The sequence below is a fragment of the Miniopterus natalensis genome, chromosome X, assembly GCF_054644295.1.
Source record: "Miniopterus natalensis isolate mMinNat1 chromosome X, mMinNat1.hap1, whole genome shotgun sequence".
Taxonomy (NCBI): Eukaryota; Metazoa; Chordata; class Mammalia; order Chiroptera; family Miniopteridae; genus Miniopterus; species Miniopterus natalensis.
Window position 1 is genome coordinate 88,512,612 of NC_142103.1, and position 15,824 is coordinate 88,528,435.

The 15,824-nt window shown below is 43.4% G+C and overlaps 1 protein-coding gene across 2 annotated transcripts in view; it reads left to right on the plus strand.

Annotated features, from left to right (window-relative positions):
• Positions 1–14,082, plus strand: part of DMD (dystrophin) — a 1,831,916-nt gene extending 1,817,834 nt beyond the window's left edge. For both annotated transcript variants that reach the window (XM_087813416.1, XM_087813415.1), the window contains one exon: positions 11,536–14,082. In XM_087813416.1, coding sequence (XP_087669542.1) covers positions 11,536–11,633 — 98 coding nt within the window. In that variant the 3' untranslated portion in view covers positions 11,634–14,082. The remainder of the gene's footprint in view (positions 1–11,535) is intronic.
• The last annotated feature ends 1,742 nt before the right edge of the window (positions 14,083–15,824 follow it).

A 15,824-nucleotide genomic window follows, 5' to 3' on the forward strand; every position in this document is an offset into this window, starting at 1 on the left:
ACCCCAAGCTTTCCCTTGAAGGTCACAGACACTGTTTCATCCCAGCCCCTTAAATTGAAAGCAAGTTACCTGCTCTGTGGGAAGTTAGTGGCTATTTGTTGGTGCCCTGGACGTTTCTTTCGCATCTAAACCACCATGATATGGCAGAGAAGAGGCTACTGCAGGGCCTGCGGCTCTGCTCTCCCCCAGCAGCCTTTCTGTACTGGGTCTCTGGTCCACCCTGTCTCAAAGGTGAAATCCGCTGCACATCTCCCTGCAGCCCCCTGGCAGAGTCCTTGATGCTAGATAACATGGGTGTGGAAGTAGCTGCCTACAAGACTAAAAATGTGCTTCCTCTGCTATGATATTTGGCCATTAGCATCTCTGATGCTACTTGTATGGTGTTGATTGACTTATATGGAAACTTGGGAAACTCTTCAGGCCTCCTGCATAGTGTTTACTAAATCAGTGCTTATGGAAGCAATATCATCCCCTGAGTGCTAATTGGAGTTTTCAAATATGGGGTAAGGCTGCTTTATCTGATACCAATTCCTTTAACTAAGTTCCTACTTAATAGTACTGTGGGGGCCTGAGAGAATTAAATCATTTTCCTGAGGAAAACACAATCAAACAAAAAATATATAACAAGAGCCTGGCCGGCGAGGCTCAGTGGTTGAGCACTGACCTAGGATCCAGGGGATGGGGGTTCGATTCCCGGTCAGGGCACATGCCCAGGTTTGGGTCTCGATCCCCAGCAGGGGGCGTGCAGGAGGCAGCCGATCAATGACTCTCATCATTGATGTTTCTCTCTCTCCCTCTCTCCCTTCCTCTCTCTGAAATCAATAAAGACATTTAAAATATATATACACACATACATATATACATACACACATAGCTACATAACAAGAAAAGAGAGAAGGTGCTAGATCTACCTGGTCTTTTTGTGATGCTATGACCTTGACATTTTTTCTTTTCTTGCTACTTCCTGCCAAATTGGGCCTCGTTATAGGCCTGTTTATGATTCTGCACCCAGTGCCAGTGTGTGGTCGTTTTCCCCACACCAACAGGCAATTCTCTGACACCAGCTGGGAATCCTACAAGTCACCTCAATTCAGACACCATCTACCCGGAGGGAGCATCACACACATCCCACAGGCTAAAGGCTCAGTCCTACAGAACGGCCCCCCTCTCCGCAGATGCCACTTGCAAGTCCAGGCTGTCACCTGTCCTTCTGACCCCCTCCTCTGGGTTAGGTTAACTTTCTAGAGTAGCTCACAGAACTCAGGAAAACAGTTTGCTTATTAGATCACCTGTTTGTTATAAAAGGCTATGACTCAGGAACGGCCAGAAGGAAGAGATGCAGAGGGCAAGGAGTGGGGAAGGGGCACAGAGCTTCCAGGCCCTCTCCAGATGTCCCACTCTCCACAAATCTCCTGGCGTTGACTAACCTGGAGGCTTTCCAAACCCTGCCCTATGGCTTCTTTATGGAGGATTCATTACATCGGGTATGATTGATTAACTCATTGGCCACTGGTGCCTGAACTCAATCTCCAGTCCCTCTCCCCTCCCCAGAGGTCTGGGTGGGGCTGAAAGTTCCAGTTCTGTTCATTGTTGGTTTCCCTGGCAACCAGCCTCCATCCCTAGGTGCTCATTAACATAAAATGCACCTTGATGCCTCATCACAGGAAATTCCAAGGGTCTGAGGATTTCCGTGCCAGGAAAGGACAAAGACCAAGTATATATTTCTAATTAGAAATCACATCACCCTCTTTCTCCTCAAATTCAAGTGGATAAAAAGGCTCATTGTGAAAATAAGCTAATTATCACTATGCTCCAAAAGGTGGATTTTTATTTTTAAAAGCATTTTTCATTTTGAAAGAATGGAAAAAATATAAGTACATGGCAGGGTTTAATGGGAACATCTTACCAGTTAGTAGGTATGTTAGGCTGATGTTAAGCAAAAAATCCTGAGAGTCCTATGTTCTCGGGATTATAGACTCTCGAGAGGGCCTCGAAAGGTTACTTGAGCATCTTTGATGTCCAAAACAGTGGCTTTTGACCTTTTTCGATCATTATCCATAGCAAGAGAAACATTTTACATCTCAAAATGGGGTAAAGATATAAATTATGTATATGTATATACACACGTGTATATACCCACTACATACACACATACACACATACATACATACATATATGCATATATATATATATATATATATATATATATATATGCGCCACACATAATGTATATAGTCACATATACTGCGTGGGGCAAAGGTAGGTTGGCAGTTGTGAGTATGCAAAACAGTGTATTCTTGAGTTTTATTAATTATTGTATTATTTTCCATACGAACAACTATAAACCTACTTTTGCCCCACCTTGCATATACGAAGATCAGAAGCAAAACTTTCAAGAAGCAGTTCTTTCCCTGCTGCCTGTAATTCGCACTATTCCTCTGTGTTACTTATTAAAAAATAAACTGCTGGCTGCAACCCACTAAATAGATTTTCTGATCCAGTGGTTTAAAACTACTGATCTAACCAATCTCAGTTTTCCTCACGCAGGTGGGTTTTTTTTGTTTTGTTTTAAGTTAAATTTTAGAATTTTCACCATGGAAGTTTCTGCCAAGACCTTGCTAATGTCTTGGAGGACATTGTCCTTTTATTCTGAGTCTGCCACCCATGTTCCCGTTGTTGTGTTACAAAAAATGAAGTTCACGGGTACTGCAGCTGTTTTGAACAGCTGTTTGAGTAACTCAGAACAGATGTCTGAGCCAGAGGTCTGACATTTAGTGGAAATGTGCTCTTAAATACCACCTCATGGTTTACTTAACCCTGCTAGATAATTGCCCACAGAGGAAAATACGTTTTTTTATAAAGATACTATGTTTTCCATAAGTATAAAGTCTGTAGATAGGGGAGTTATTGTGTAATTTCGGTTTACAATTTCTTTGCTACCCCCTGCCGCAGTTCTGCCGCAGTGCTCAAGTCTTAAGGTGTCAGCTCCCCTTCCCCTTTCATTTTCCTTAAAAGCACCTGCAGGCCCAAAGAAGTCAAGCACCTGGTTCGTGGCCATTCAGCAAGTTAAATTAGCCTCCTGATCTTATCTCGATGGCCTTACTAAACTGTTCTCCAACTTCTCCATGTAGTGATAAGCTGATGGCGAAACTGTCCCGCATAATAGCCACTATAAACTGCGGGGTGTTCAGGGTGTGAATGGTTGCGCATTTAGCTTTGTGATTATATCTTGCCTGACTAATCTCTAGATGTAGTTAGCTGTTCACAGCCACTTGGAAGATTTGAGTGGCTCGGTGTATATTAAACATGGAATATTAGCCAATTTCTATCTAATCTATTTATCTAGCTGTAATTTGTCCATCTGCCTATAAGTATACATAGAAGTAATAAAAAGCATTATCTACTGTAACACACTTTCTAAATCTCCACCATTATTCTGTAGGCACCCTACACGGGTAGAATGAACAATAAACATTTTAAAATAAACTCTGTAAGTGGTTCGTCCATACATCCCTGATCATTTAGCAGTCTAACAAAGGGATTTTGATATGCATGCACATTCGTGAAAGAAATGCTTCCCTAGTCAGCAGTATGGTATTGGGCTCTCAAAATGAGGTGCCACTGTACATAGATTAATGAATGCTAGGACCCAGCACAAGCTCTTAGTGCAGTAAGACAATTCAGAAGGCACTTAGCAATGCGATGCAGGGATTTCTGCTGCCTGTATAATCTTACCTGCTGACCTATGCCATATTCATGCTATCCCCTGCGGCCCATACCAGCCTCTCCCTCTCTTACCACCCCCTTCCAAATAAGCCCGTGTACATTCTATTACACGCCTCTAAATTACCAACCCGACAGCTCTGCAAAACCTGCCATCCTATAAAATTCCAGTCTCATCTGCGGTTCTTTAGTGGAAGAGCAAGAACCAGGGCAGAAGCATCACTGGCCCCCCTTCTGGAACCATTGTGTTTCCTCTCTGCTTCCATGAAGGGAGGATTTGAGCTCTCGCCCCTTGACACCCGGGGCCAGCAAACTACAGTCCATGGGTCAGATCTGGGCCACAACCTGGCCTTGTAAATAAAGTTTTATTGGAACAGAGCTGCACCCATCCATTTACATACTGTTTGCGGCTATTTCTTACTACAGTGGCAGAGCTGAACAGTCGCCCCAGAGACAGCGTGGCCTGCGAAGCCTCAAATATTTCCTCTCTGGCCTTGAGAGACAAAGTCTGCCAGTCCCTGCTTTACGCTAGTATTTTGTTGGCCATTCTAGCTCATTACATGCACACAGCCACCGGCTTCGGTGCTGATCTACTTTGAGCTCAACGAAACTGTGCGTTTGAATTCACTTAGGCGTTTTCACCCATGCCCGTCAGAGTCAGTAGGTTTCAATAAATTGCAGGTCTGACCACTTGAATCTTCTTTTCCGCTTGTACTGCAACACAAATCCTAAGGAAGGCACTCATTCCAAACTCTTTAAGCTGCTCAGTGAACTGAGCTAAGGAAGCTAAAGGAAGCCAGGAGCTGACTTTGACATAAAGAATTACAGCCAGGCATCTTAAGTTCCTACTGCCTGAGGAAGCTCGACTGCTGCAGACCCGACCAAGGCCTTTATTTACACTCAGGGCTCCCGAACACACTTCCTTCTGCTCTTCATTCATTTCCTGACAACATCCCACGGTGCCAGATGGCACCCTCAGGGACTGTCTAAAGAAACTCCCTTCCAAAGAATGTCTTTATGAAAGAAAACGTTTATCTGGTACTTGTATTGATTGATACAGAATTTTCTTAAATATGGCATTTTATCAGCGTAGAGCTATTCCTAATACAGTAGAAGAAGACATCATGTTTTTAACTTTTTTCAACAAAAAGGGGAAAGTGCTTTTGTACTGTGTTGATGAGCACACTGGCACCCAAGGGACGAGGGAGGGCTTTGAAAGAGATCAGGGTTAACATGGCTCCGAGAGGCTCACTTCCATAAAATACGGCTTCTGGAGAAGCACCTGAAACAGCACCCAAGTCATTTGCCGTATGTCCAGCGGTGACCAGCTGACACTGAGCTCTGAGCATGCTTGGTGTAGGACGAATGAAGCTATGCCACATCTGTCATCCTAGGAATCGTGGTTACACTCAGAAGCTAATTCGTATTGCTTTCTAACAACACCGTCCTTCGTAAGGTTCTCAAGTGTTAAAAACAGACCAAAGTTACAAGCCAGAACCAGTTACCAGCTCTTGTCATCCAAGCCCCAAGGTAGCAGGCAAGACCAAGTTGCCTAAAACACCAAAGGACTCATAGCCACGACCTAGTGACCACCTTACTGATTCAGCCAGCATTTTCCAAACACCCACAGTGAGTGGCCAGGTACAGGACAAGGCACTGCTGAGAGAGTGGTGGGCAAGAGGGCCCTACCCTCGAGGAGATCACAGTCTTGTAGGGGGAGGGAATTAATTCTACCACCAGAGCTAAAAAAAACACCCTGCTAGAGGAGTCGAAAGGAATGGGTAATTCGTGCTGGTGTTCGTGAGCCATCAGGAATGAAATGATGTCCTCTCTTCCCTCTGGCCTGCCATCTGCTATGGGCCTACCACTGGGGGTGTCCCCGCCCCCACCCCGCCCTACCTGAGGAGCCAGCCCCTACTTTCCCCCCTTTCCTGACTTGAGTAGGGTCATGACTATTTTGACATGATGACATGGGTCAAGCATGCAGTTTCTGTACTCGTAAGAGGAAAAGAGGTGGGGACAGAGGGAGGAAAAGTCATACTGAGAAAACCTTTAAATGTATACGAGACGTTTTGAGCCCCAAACTTGAGTTTTGAAAGGCTTGCTCCCCAACAGTGGCTCCACACTTCCCGATTCGAGACTAGCCATTCTCAAACTGCTTTGGGGAGTCCTGGGCTTGGGGCCCTGAGCGTGGTGGGTCCGGGGTGGGCAGGCAGGAACATGAGACCCAGGATCGCTGCCAGTTCTGCTTTGATCTGCTCTGAATATTGGGATTTCCTAGAAGATTTGCTACAGTCGAGGTTTGAAAACGAGTAGTTCATTTTCAAGACTCTAGAGCTAAATGGAAGTTGCCTATGGTCAGAGGGTCCTAATTTTCTGTCCAATTAGATTCTCATAGAAAACTGTCATGGAAACCTTTAGCTTTTCCAAACTAAATAAATGCATACGGCTGGTAGGAGCCTGCAAAGTGAACGAGGCCGGGGGCCTTTAGGCTCCTGATGCCTGGGGAGTCCCCAGGACGTCGGAGGCCTGTTCCCGGACCTGGCTCTGAGGCTTGCCCATTAGTGGGATGATCTCCCCCCGTTTTTTCTTTGTTTTTCCTCAAACGCCCCCAACCCCAGATAGAACAAAATCTGCCCAAGTGCAGAGTTTTTGCACTCAAAGGCAACTACTGTTTATGTTTTGGTGTGTTGATCATCAAGTCGAGAGTAAAGAGAGTCTGAGACTTTTGACATTAGGCTGGAGAATGACAGTCGCTCTTGAAAACAGTGTCCGATTTGTCAGATCTCCCTGCTGCGCCAGCTTCCATCTGGTTCTGCCTCGTGAACACTATGGGCCCTCTAAGTGATGTCTCCTGGACCATGTTATCTGTTATACGGATTTAAGTGTATGTAAAGGTTATCTGACTGGATGTGTCTTTTGGGGGGGGGGGGGTTGTTTGTTGGTTTCCGTTTGGTTGTTTTTTGTTTTTTGTTTTTTTCCAGAAGGAAATAAATGAATTGTCATCTCGACATTAGTTTGGTAAAAGAAGCAAATTGGTATGAAACTGTATATATGTGCATGATTTTTTTTTTTTCCTTTCTGATATCTCTGCCTCTTCCTCTCTCTGTCATTAAAGGAAGGAATACCCCTGGGAAGCCAGTGAGAGAGGTCAGTGAGATTCAGGCCCACAGCCATGGCTTCTGTCTGTCTCATCCCGCTTTCTGTGTTTGGTGTTTGTGTAAGAACTGTGAGCGTGCACGCGCATGTCTGTATTACACGTGTCATCATGTAAGGATGGTAGTCACCTCCCCACTCGCAGCTTCACGAGGAACAGTCCTCAACTATCCATTGCCATTGTCATCACCATGACGACAGGACGACGGGTTGGGGGACGCAGGAGTCTCTTTGAAATGAAAACCCTTCATAGCACCTGGGTTGGAACCATCTGTTGCCACTTGCAATGCAAACGAAACGAATCTATCCTTGGACACAATTGCTGAGTCCCTAAGGCCTCTTTCTAGCATTTTCTGCCAGTGCATTTGGTTTGTATTCTGGGATGACCTCGTTCTGGGTTGTTTTCTGTTTTCCGGGTCCCTATGCTCTTCCTTTCCCACTTGACTGGTATTTTTTGAGCACTTCCTGTGTGCCCAGCACTGTTCTAAGTACTTGCCACCTTTTTCACTATGTAATCATGGAAAACGTATGAGGTAGGTACTCCTATTAACCCCATTCTACAGATAAGGAAACTGAGTCAGTGAAAGGGTAAACTGTCCAAGGTGACAGAGCCAGGGTCTGAATCCAGGCAGCCTGGAGCCGGGTAGAACATGAACCAAGAGGAGATAAAAAATGAATGGTGGGAGTCTTCAGGGGTTTTTAATGCCTCTTTTTGATTTAAAAGGGGTAGGGTACAGCATTATCACTGAATGTGGTTTGGGGTTTTATAGTGAAAGCTGCTTCATACTCCCGTTTTACCATGAATATTATCTAGACATTGAATTACCTAATCAAATGACTGTTGAGTGACAGCCCAAGTGAAACAAAATTGTCCTTAGTGCAAAGGACATGAGAAGGAAAGCTCTGTCGTGGAAGGCAATAGCATGTACTAATCTGGGAGACAGGACAGGTGAAGAGTCCTTATATGAGAAGGTTCTGGATCCTTAGCAATAGGATAGACAAGAGTAGCCACTGCTTCATTTAAACATAAGGAGCCATACTGGAAATTCTGCCAACACCATGCCATGCAAGTGTAATGATTGAACGATCCTTCAGCGTGTCTACACCATGCACCCTCCGAGGCTTGGGGCAGTGGGTCCCAGGGAGGGAGTGGGAGGCTGGGAGGAGAAACTGAGGAAACCTGAATCGGTGAAGCATTGAATGCTCCTGACGGTTTGCCTGGCTCACATACTTCTTATGTGAGACATCTTGGGTTCATTCGTATGGTAAGTGCCCCTTCAAATGTATTTTAACTTTTGTCAAAAGTTGCACCATAATTTTGACCCCCCTGAACATGTTTCTCTTATGAATGAATTTTAGAAAAGGCCAGCACATATAATTGAAGTCATATAGGCATTTGGTATCTTTATCTGGTTTTTGGATTAGGGTGATGCTGGCCTCATAAAAAGTGTTTGGGAGTTTTCCCTCCTCTTGAATTTTCTGGAATAGTTTGAATAGAATAGGTGCATATAGGCATTTGGAAACTTTACTACCTGAGGTGCATTATAGTTGAACAAGTTTCCAGAAAGCCAGAAAATCAAAATAACAGTAATGTTTTAATGCCATGAAAATACCCCCAATGTATAGTAGACCAGATCATTGTGGGTTTGGTTTTTTTTCTTCTTTTTTTTTTTTCTTTCCAAAGATTAAATTACAGAGAAGAAAACATAAGCAAATTTCCCTGCAGTATTCTTACTTTGCTTTGGCCAGTTGAATGCTAACCATTTACTTGGGCATTGTATTTTTTAAAAATAGAGTGCCAGATTGCTATTGAGGTCTTGGATCACTGCCAGAAAGTCTCAATTCCAATCACTGCGGAAAACAACTCCCTCGGGCAGTGGTGGCTGTGAGACCAGTGTGTCGCAGCTAGCACCAACTTGGAGACACACACCCCTGCCCTACCGCTCAGCGCACGGTGCCTTTGTGTTCCAACAACCCTTGCGCTCAAATGGATTACATTAATGCTTTCTACAGATGCATTTTTGTGTCGACTTCCTCCTGAAGCTGATCTCGGATGCCTGAATCCTGCCTGCTTTCAGTAACCCTCGTGCTCATAGTATAAGATTTTCATTCTGACTTTAGAAACATCTGTCAGGTAAAATGCACGACCTCCCTAATGTTCTGCTTTATACACATGGACAACAGAATCAGGGTACAACTCTATTTTCTGTGCCACATCACCGTGCACTTTTATGCCTCCAATGGATTGAGACACAAGGTTTTCTTGAGGGCAGTATTTTGTCAAAGAGAGAGAGGTTTTTTGGGTTTTTTTCTGGCTCTAATGAAAACATCCATGAAAAACATTGGAATCATTCTGGTGAAACAGGTATTTGTAAATAAAGTAACCAAAGGCGTGGCATAGATATGGTGAGTCGACGACTGAACATTTCTTTTTCTAGCGTAGGGACAGCCACGAGGTCACACACATGAGCAGGCCAGACCTCACATTTAGTGGGAGTGTGTATGGTCTGTAAAGAATGATGAATGACGAATGATTTTACCGGGTAACGGTTTTCAACAGCGGATGCCCCTAGAACTCAGAAGATGCCCCTTGAGAGCCTCGAGAGTTTTCTGGTGGGGTGGTGACAAGCGCCACTTGGGTATATAGAAAGTCCTCACTTAGCATCAGCAGCAGGTTCAGTGACTTGAAGCGAAACGACATCTGATGAAACCACTTTGACCACAGGCTGACAGAAACGGGAGCTGGGCTCCTACGACATCTCAGCGATGTGCTAAAGAAACGGCGGTGACACTATTCGAGGGCCTGCTGCGATCTAGAAATACATTTACTTGTCTTTATTGTCCTTAGAACTGCAGTCCACATCCCCCAGCACACAATCTAAAATAGGCATGTTTGAGTATTATCAATAAGCCACTGGGGGGGTTATTCCCTGTTTTGTTTTGTGATACCTTTTCTGTCTGCAGGGTGGACTACACTACAGTCACATATGGGTAAGGAGAAATAGTTCGAACTCTAGTGAGATAGCAGGTGGCCAGGGTCTTCAGTTTTATTGGTACTGGCTTTGTTAATTGCTGTTAAAATTGCAAGTAATTCAAAATGTACAGTTAGCCCATCCATTTTCAATTATGCATGACTAATTGCGATTTCCCAGGGTTGCAGGGCAGTCAGAAATAGATACAAGGGAAGCCCTCTCTCTACCCTGATGGCATCAGTTATATATTCTTGCTCTAAGCTCAGAGGAACAGCAAAGGACCCGCTACGTCTTCCTGTGGTTTTTATGGCTCAGAAAAGCCAAAGATGATTTCGGCTCCACTGAGCGCTGCCAAACAGTTGGCCCGCGCTGGACAAGTAGTACATGTGCTTTGTTAAAAGTTTTTATGTTTGCAGTCCCAACCAGAATCCACAGTGACTTTCTAAAAAGTATAATTAGTTCTCACTGAAACTCTTTGCACTAATACAGCCCAGAGAGATTTGCAAACTTCCTCACCTCAATGGCTGAGTGACATCACGCTTTTAATAAGTCTTAATTTGATCTGGCGCCATCACTGTGTAGGTACGTGCCTATGAACCCCCTTCAGATCCTTTCTCTCATACATAAAGACGACGTCTCTTGAAATACTAGAACAGAATACCTGCCCTGGTCTATCTTCAATATTTAGAGAGACTTTAACAGTTATTATGGGAATCTGTACAGCTCATACATGGCAAGGTAGTAATACCTGGTAAAGCATTTTTAGTTTCAAAGGTACTACTTGAAGAGTGGAATGATTTACTAATGTCCAAGAACTAAAATAAGCCATATAGAAATACGGGCCATATATGACAAGTCAAGTCACACAAGTATGCCTCAAATTATTTTACTGCACATCAGGATTTTGCCACGGAGTACACAGGGATATTGTGCTGTGCTGGGGGATTAATGCTAGGCCATGTCACATCATTATTAAGAGGTATTCTGATAGCTCACCCTCATTTAGATCAAAAACGGCCTCACGGGCCCCCCAGATGCATGCTGGCCGTGTGGGTCAGGTTCTGTTCGGGCTCTAGAGTCCTTTGGAACGAAAAGGGATTTTTCTTTTGAAGCTTTCTAATTCAAATGTCCAGAGTGCACAATAAAGGCCCCTTCGAGGGTTTCTTTTTCAACCCAAGTAAAAGTAGAAAGCAAGTGGTCGCCTCCACCGTAGGCCTTAGAAGTGAGCCAACAGCTTGGAGCAGCCTCGAGGTGAAGATTTCATGTCATGGTGATGGTGGTAGTGACGGTAACGGTGATGACAATAGAGCGGTGGCAGTGGTGACAGTTACGGTGATGGCTGGTTGAGTGTTAAAAAAAAACCAAACCTTCAGTGCAAGTACATAGACACCGTCTCCCACAGCGAGGTGGGAAGGGTGCACCCCATGGTGACAGGCCCTTGTGCCGCCCCGGGGACTCCTTTTGGTCTACTCAAGTGGCACGAGTGGCCCGATCGGTGTTCAGCTGATACTAACAGCGTGGAGTGGCTTCATTAACAAGGCTTTGCTTGTCCCGGAGCCTGGAGGGGCCCGGCCCGCTGTGTGCTGCCCTCGCCGAGAATCGGGGCCCAGTCTCCCGAAGGGCAAGGAGTTGGGGGGATGCCGCCTGCACCCGGGTCCAGTGGCTCTTTCTCTTTGTTTTCCAGGACACAATGTAGGAAGCCTTTTCCACTTGGCAGATGATTTGGGCCGAGCGATGGAGTCCTTAGTTTCCGTCATGACAGACGAAGAAGGGACGGAATAAAGGTTTTACAAGTCCTGATTCCCGCATGGTTTTTATAATATTCATACAACCAAGAGGATTAGACAGTAAGAGTTTACAAGACAAAAAAAAAAAAAATCTATATTTTTGTGAAGGGTAGTGGTACTATACTGTAGATTTCAGTAGTTTCTAAGTCTGTTATTGTTTTGTTAACAATGGCAGGTTTTACACGTCTATGCAATTGTACAAAAAAAAAAAGTTATAAGAAAACTACATGTAAAATCTTGATAGCTAAATAACTTGCCATTTCTTTATATGGAACGCATTTTGGGTTGTTTAAAAATTTATAACAGTTATACAGAAAGATTGTAAACTAAAGTGTGCTTTATTAAAAAAAAACAAAATGTTGTTTATAAAAACCCCTAAACACACACACGCGCACACACACACAAACACAAACATAAACTTTGAGGCAGCGCATTGTTTTGCATCCTTTTAGCGTGGTTTCCACGTGAAAACTCATGGCTTTTTTTCCTCGCATATTAAAGACAGGACTTCCTCCGACGCTACCAAATGACTGCTTCACGTTGCTCTTCTGAGAACCGTTGACTGAGTGGGCCTGGCTCTGGGTTTTCGTTTTACACATCTGTATGTCTATATGTAGATACTATGGGTATATAGATACATACATAGGAATCTCTAGAGACCTTTTAAATGTCCTGTTCAAGTGTTCCTGCCACTTGCTAATGGCGAGAAGTGGCTTCTGGTCACCCAGGCTTGCCTGCTCGGTCTAGAATGACTTTTGCCTGGAGCCTGGAGCCGGGAGGGAACCACCACACTAAAAACCTTGTCTGGGGCTCCAGATGTTTCTCATTTGAAACTTTCCACTGACAGCTAGAGGACTGCATTTTTTTGAAAAAGGAACATATGAGTGAGTACACAGGACTTACTATGTCCGAATAATCCGCTGGTTGGTTGCCTGTTGGCAGTGCCACAATTCAGACTTACCGATGCTCCAGCCAGGGCATCGGGAGGCGTTTGCGCTCCCAGGCCCGAGGAGGGCCCCTGGGCTCTCAGCTGGCCCCTCGGGGCAGGCCGCTCCTGAAGGACTGGGGGAACCTTCATAACCACACGCAGAGCTCTGTGTAATTAAGCTACATGATTCTTCTCTCAAACAGCAGCGGGGGTTTGGGCTGGGGGTTTTTTTGTGTGTGTGTGTGTGTGTTGTTGGTTTTGTTTTTTTTTTTTAAGGATTTTTTTTTTTTCTCTTTGCAGTGAGTTTTTAAATGCCACAAGACTTACTTTAAAATAACCCTTGGGAAAATGTAAGACGGTAGCCCCATCACACTGTGATACCGTTAAATGTCCACCCAGAAGTTTGTGAACTGTGCTCCCCTCTGCATTTCTCTACAAAGTAATTCCACACAGGTTTGGAAGTGGGGGCGCAGGTTGGCTCAAAGGTTCCGAAAGGTACCCCCAGCCCTTTGGGGTGGATCGCGCAGGTTAAATAGATGAACAAACAGACATTGTTCAAAAAGATGAGAACAACTCGAGAGGACTGGCTCGTAGGAAAAAGCTTTACGCTTTCATCTTCTTAGTCGTTGATTTTTTTTTTTTTTTTAAATCATTCATTCAATAGAAATCACCGTGTGACCTATTATTTTGCAAATCCGTTACCTCTCACGTCAAGTGTAATTAACTTTTGGAGAGTGGGTTTTGTCCATTATTTTATTAATGATAATTAACATCGCACATGGCTTCTCATGCTATTTCTACCTCACTTTGGTTTTGGGGCGTCCCCCGATTTCACATCTTCACCACTTGTCCATTGTGTGAACATTTTTGCCCGGTTTCTTTTTTCCTTTATAATTTCCAAAAGAAAACCCAAAGTTCTAAGGTAACAAATTACATTAAGATTTGGTTTTAGCCTTGCATTTTTTCCTTTACGTGCCACTGGATGTTTTCTTTATCCGAGGATTTTTTTTTTAATCACCATTTAAAACAGGGGTTACTTTACTTCCTACTAAGAAGTTTAAGTTTCATTCTGAAATCAGAGATAGAGTGCATAATTTTGTTTTAATCTTTTTGTTTTACCTTTTAGACATTAGTTCTGGAGTGAGTCTGTCAAAATATATGAATAAATATTGAGAGCTTTATTGCTACGTTTTAAGCATAATTTGGACATTATTTCGTGTTCTGTATAACCACTGAGTGTTGAACTGTAAATCATAATCAATGTAACTGAAGCATAAACATCACATGGCATGTTCTGTCATTGTTTTCAGGTACTGGGTTCTTACTTGAGTATCATAATATATTGTGTTTTAACACCAACACCAACACTGTAACATTTACTAATTATTTTTTTAAATGTCAGTTTTACTGCATTTTCACAACATATCAGACTTCACCAAATATATGCCTTACTATTGTATTATATTACTGCTTTACTGTGTATCTCAATAAAGCACGCAGTTATGTTACAAAAAAGGTTTGATTGGACTGCTATACTTTGTTTTTATTTTAATTTAGTTATTTCATTTTTAAATAGGTAATTCATGCATATGGTTGAAAAATGCAAAATCTAGAAAGACAAACAGTGAAAAGACCTGACCAGCCTGTTTCCACACCATCCTCACTGCCCTATGAGTAAATATTATTATTAAATTTCTTATGTACCCTTCCAAAGTATGTTTATTATTATGAGCAATTACAAATGTGTTCCTCCTTTTTTCCTCTTATTACACCAAAGATAGCATTCTATTTATATACCTTGCTTTTTGGAACTTAATGGACTCGAGATCCATTCCTTTTTTTTTTTTTTTTTAATATATCTTTATTGATTTGAGGGAGAGAGAGAGAGAAAGATCAATGATGAGAGTCATTGATCGGCTGCCTCCTGCACGCCCCCTGCTGGGGATCGAGCCCGAAACCCAGGCATGTGCCCTGACTGGGAATCGAACCGCGATCTCCTGGATCCTAGGTCAATGCTCAACCGCTGAGCCACACAGGTCAGGCAAGAGATCCATTCTTAACTATATTAAAATGTATCTTCCCAATTCAACATATGAAATGCTTTCTCACTGTTTTATCACTGCATAATATTCCACTGTGTGTGGGATATTATTTAAGCCATGCCTTTTGGTGGGATATGTGGGTTTTCAGTCTTTTGCTGTGACACAGTACTGCGCATCTCTCATTCCTTAATTCATTTGTGCAAAAAGATATATGTGGCACACATTCCTAGAAATGAGATTTGTGGATCATAGGTGGCAAGCATTTGTAGGTTGGGAGACCATTTTTGTGCAGCAACTGTCATAGTGTTTGTTTTGTTTTAGTAAAAACAAGTATACAAATTAACCAGTTTGCAATTTATACTTTGCTTCTCGAGAATTTCATAGCACTTCTATTATTGTTAATGATACCGGACCTAGAGGGGAAGTCTGAGTAGCAGGAGTCTCACCTAGAAAGACGCCACAGAACTGGTTCTGGGAAGGATACCCCTACCATACATAGTCATGGCCACCACCAGAGGGTGATCCCCGCACCCCTGTCCTGCTCTAGCTGCAAAGGGGGCTAGGAAAATGAGTGACTGTCAGCTCTTCTAACAAGAAGCTGTCTTTGCATCCCACCAAGATTCATGGTGAGGAGTTCAGATGCTAGGGATCCAAAGAAATTACAAAAGTTCACTAGCTTCAGCCTGTTACGATGATTTTGGAAATAACACGGTCAAGTCCATTAAGAATGATAAGTATGACATCTGACAAATCACTTGCAAAGTTTTTGAGGGTGGAGTGATAATGCCAACCTAAGTGACTGTTACACTGAAAGACTGCCCTTAACTGGAGAGTATTATGCAAGGTGAAACAAGCCAGGCAGGGAAAGACAAGCATCACATGATCTCATATGTGGAATCTAATGAACAAATAAACTGATGAACAAAACAGATCCAGAGACATGGAAGCATGGAACAGGCTGACAGATCTCAAAGGGAAGGGGGGATGTGGGGGCTGGAAGAATTAACCAAAGAACATATATGCATAACCCATGGACACAAACAATAGTCTGGGGAGGAGGGGCAGAGGCAGGGTGGAGGGAATTAATGGGGGGGAAATGGGAGGTATCTGTAACACTTTCAACAATAAATAAAAAGCAACAACAACAAAAAAGACTGCCCTTGAAGTCCACGTATACCAAGATTAATTTTCATCCTATTTAAATGAATATATCATT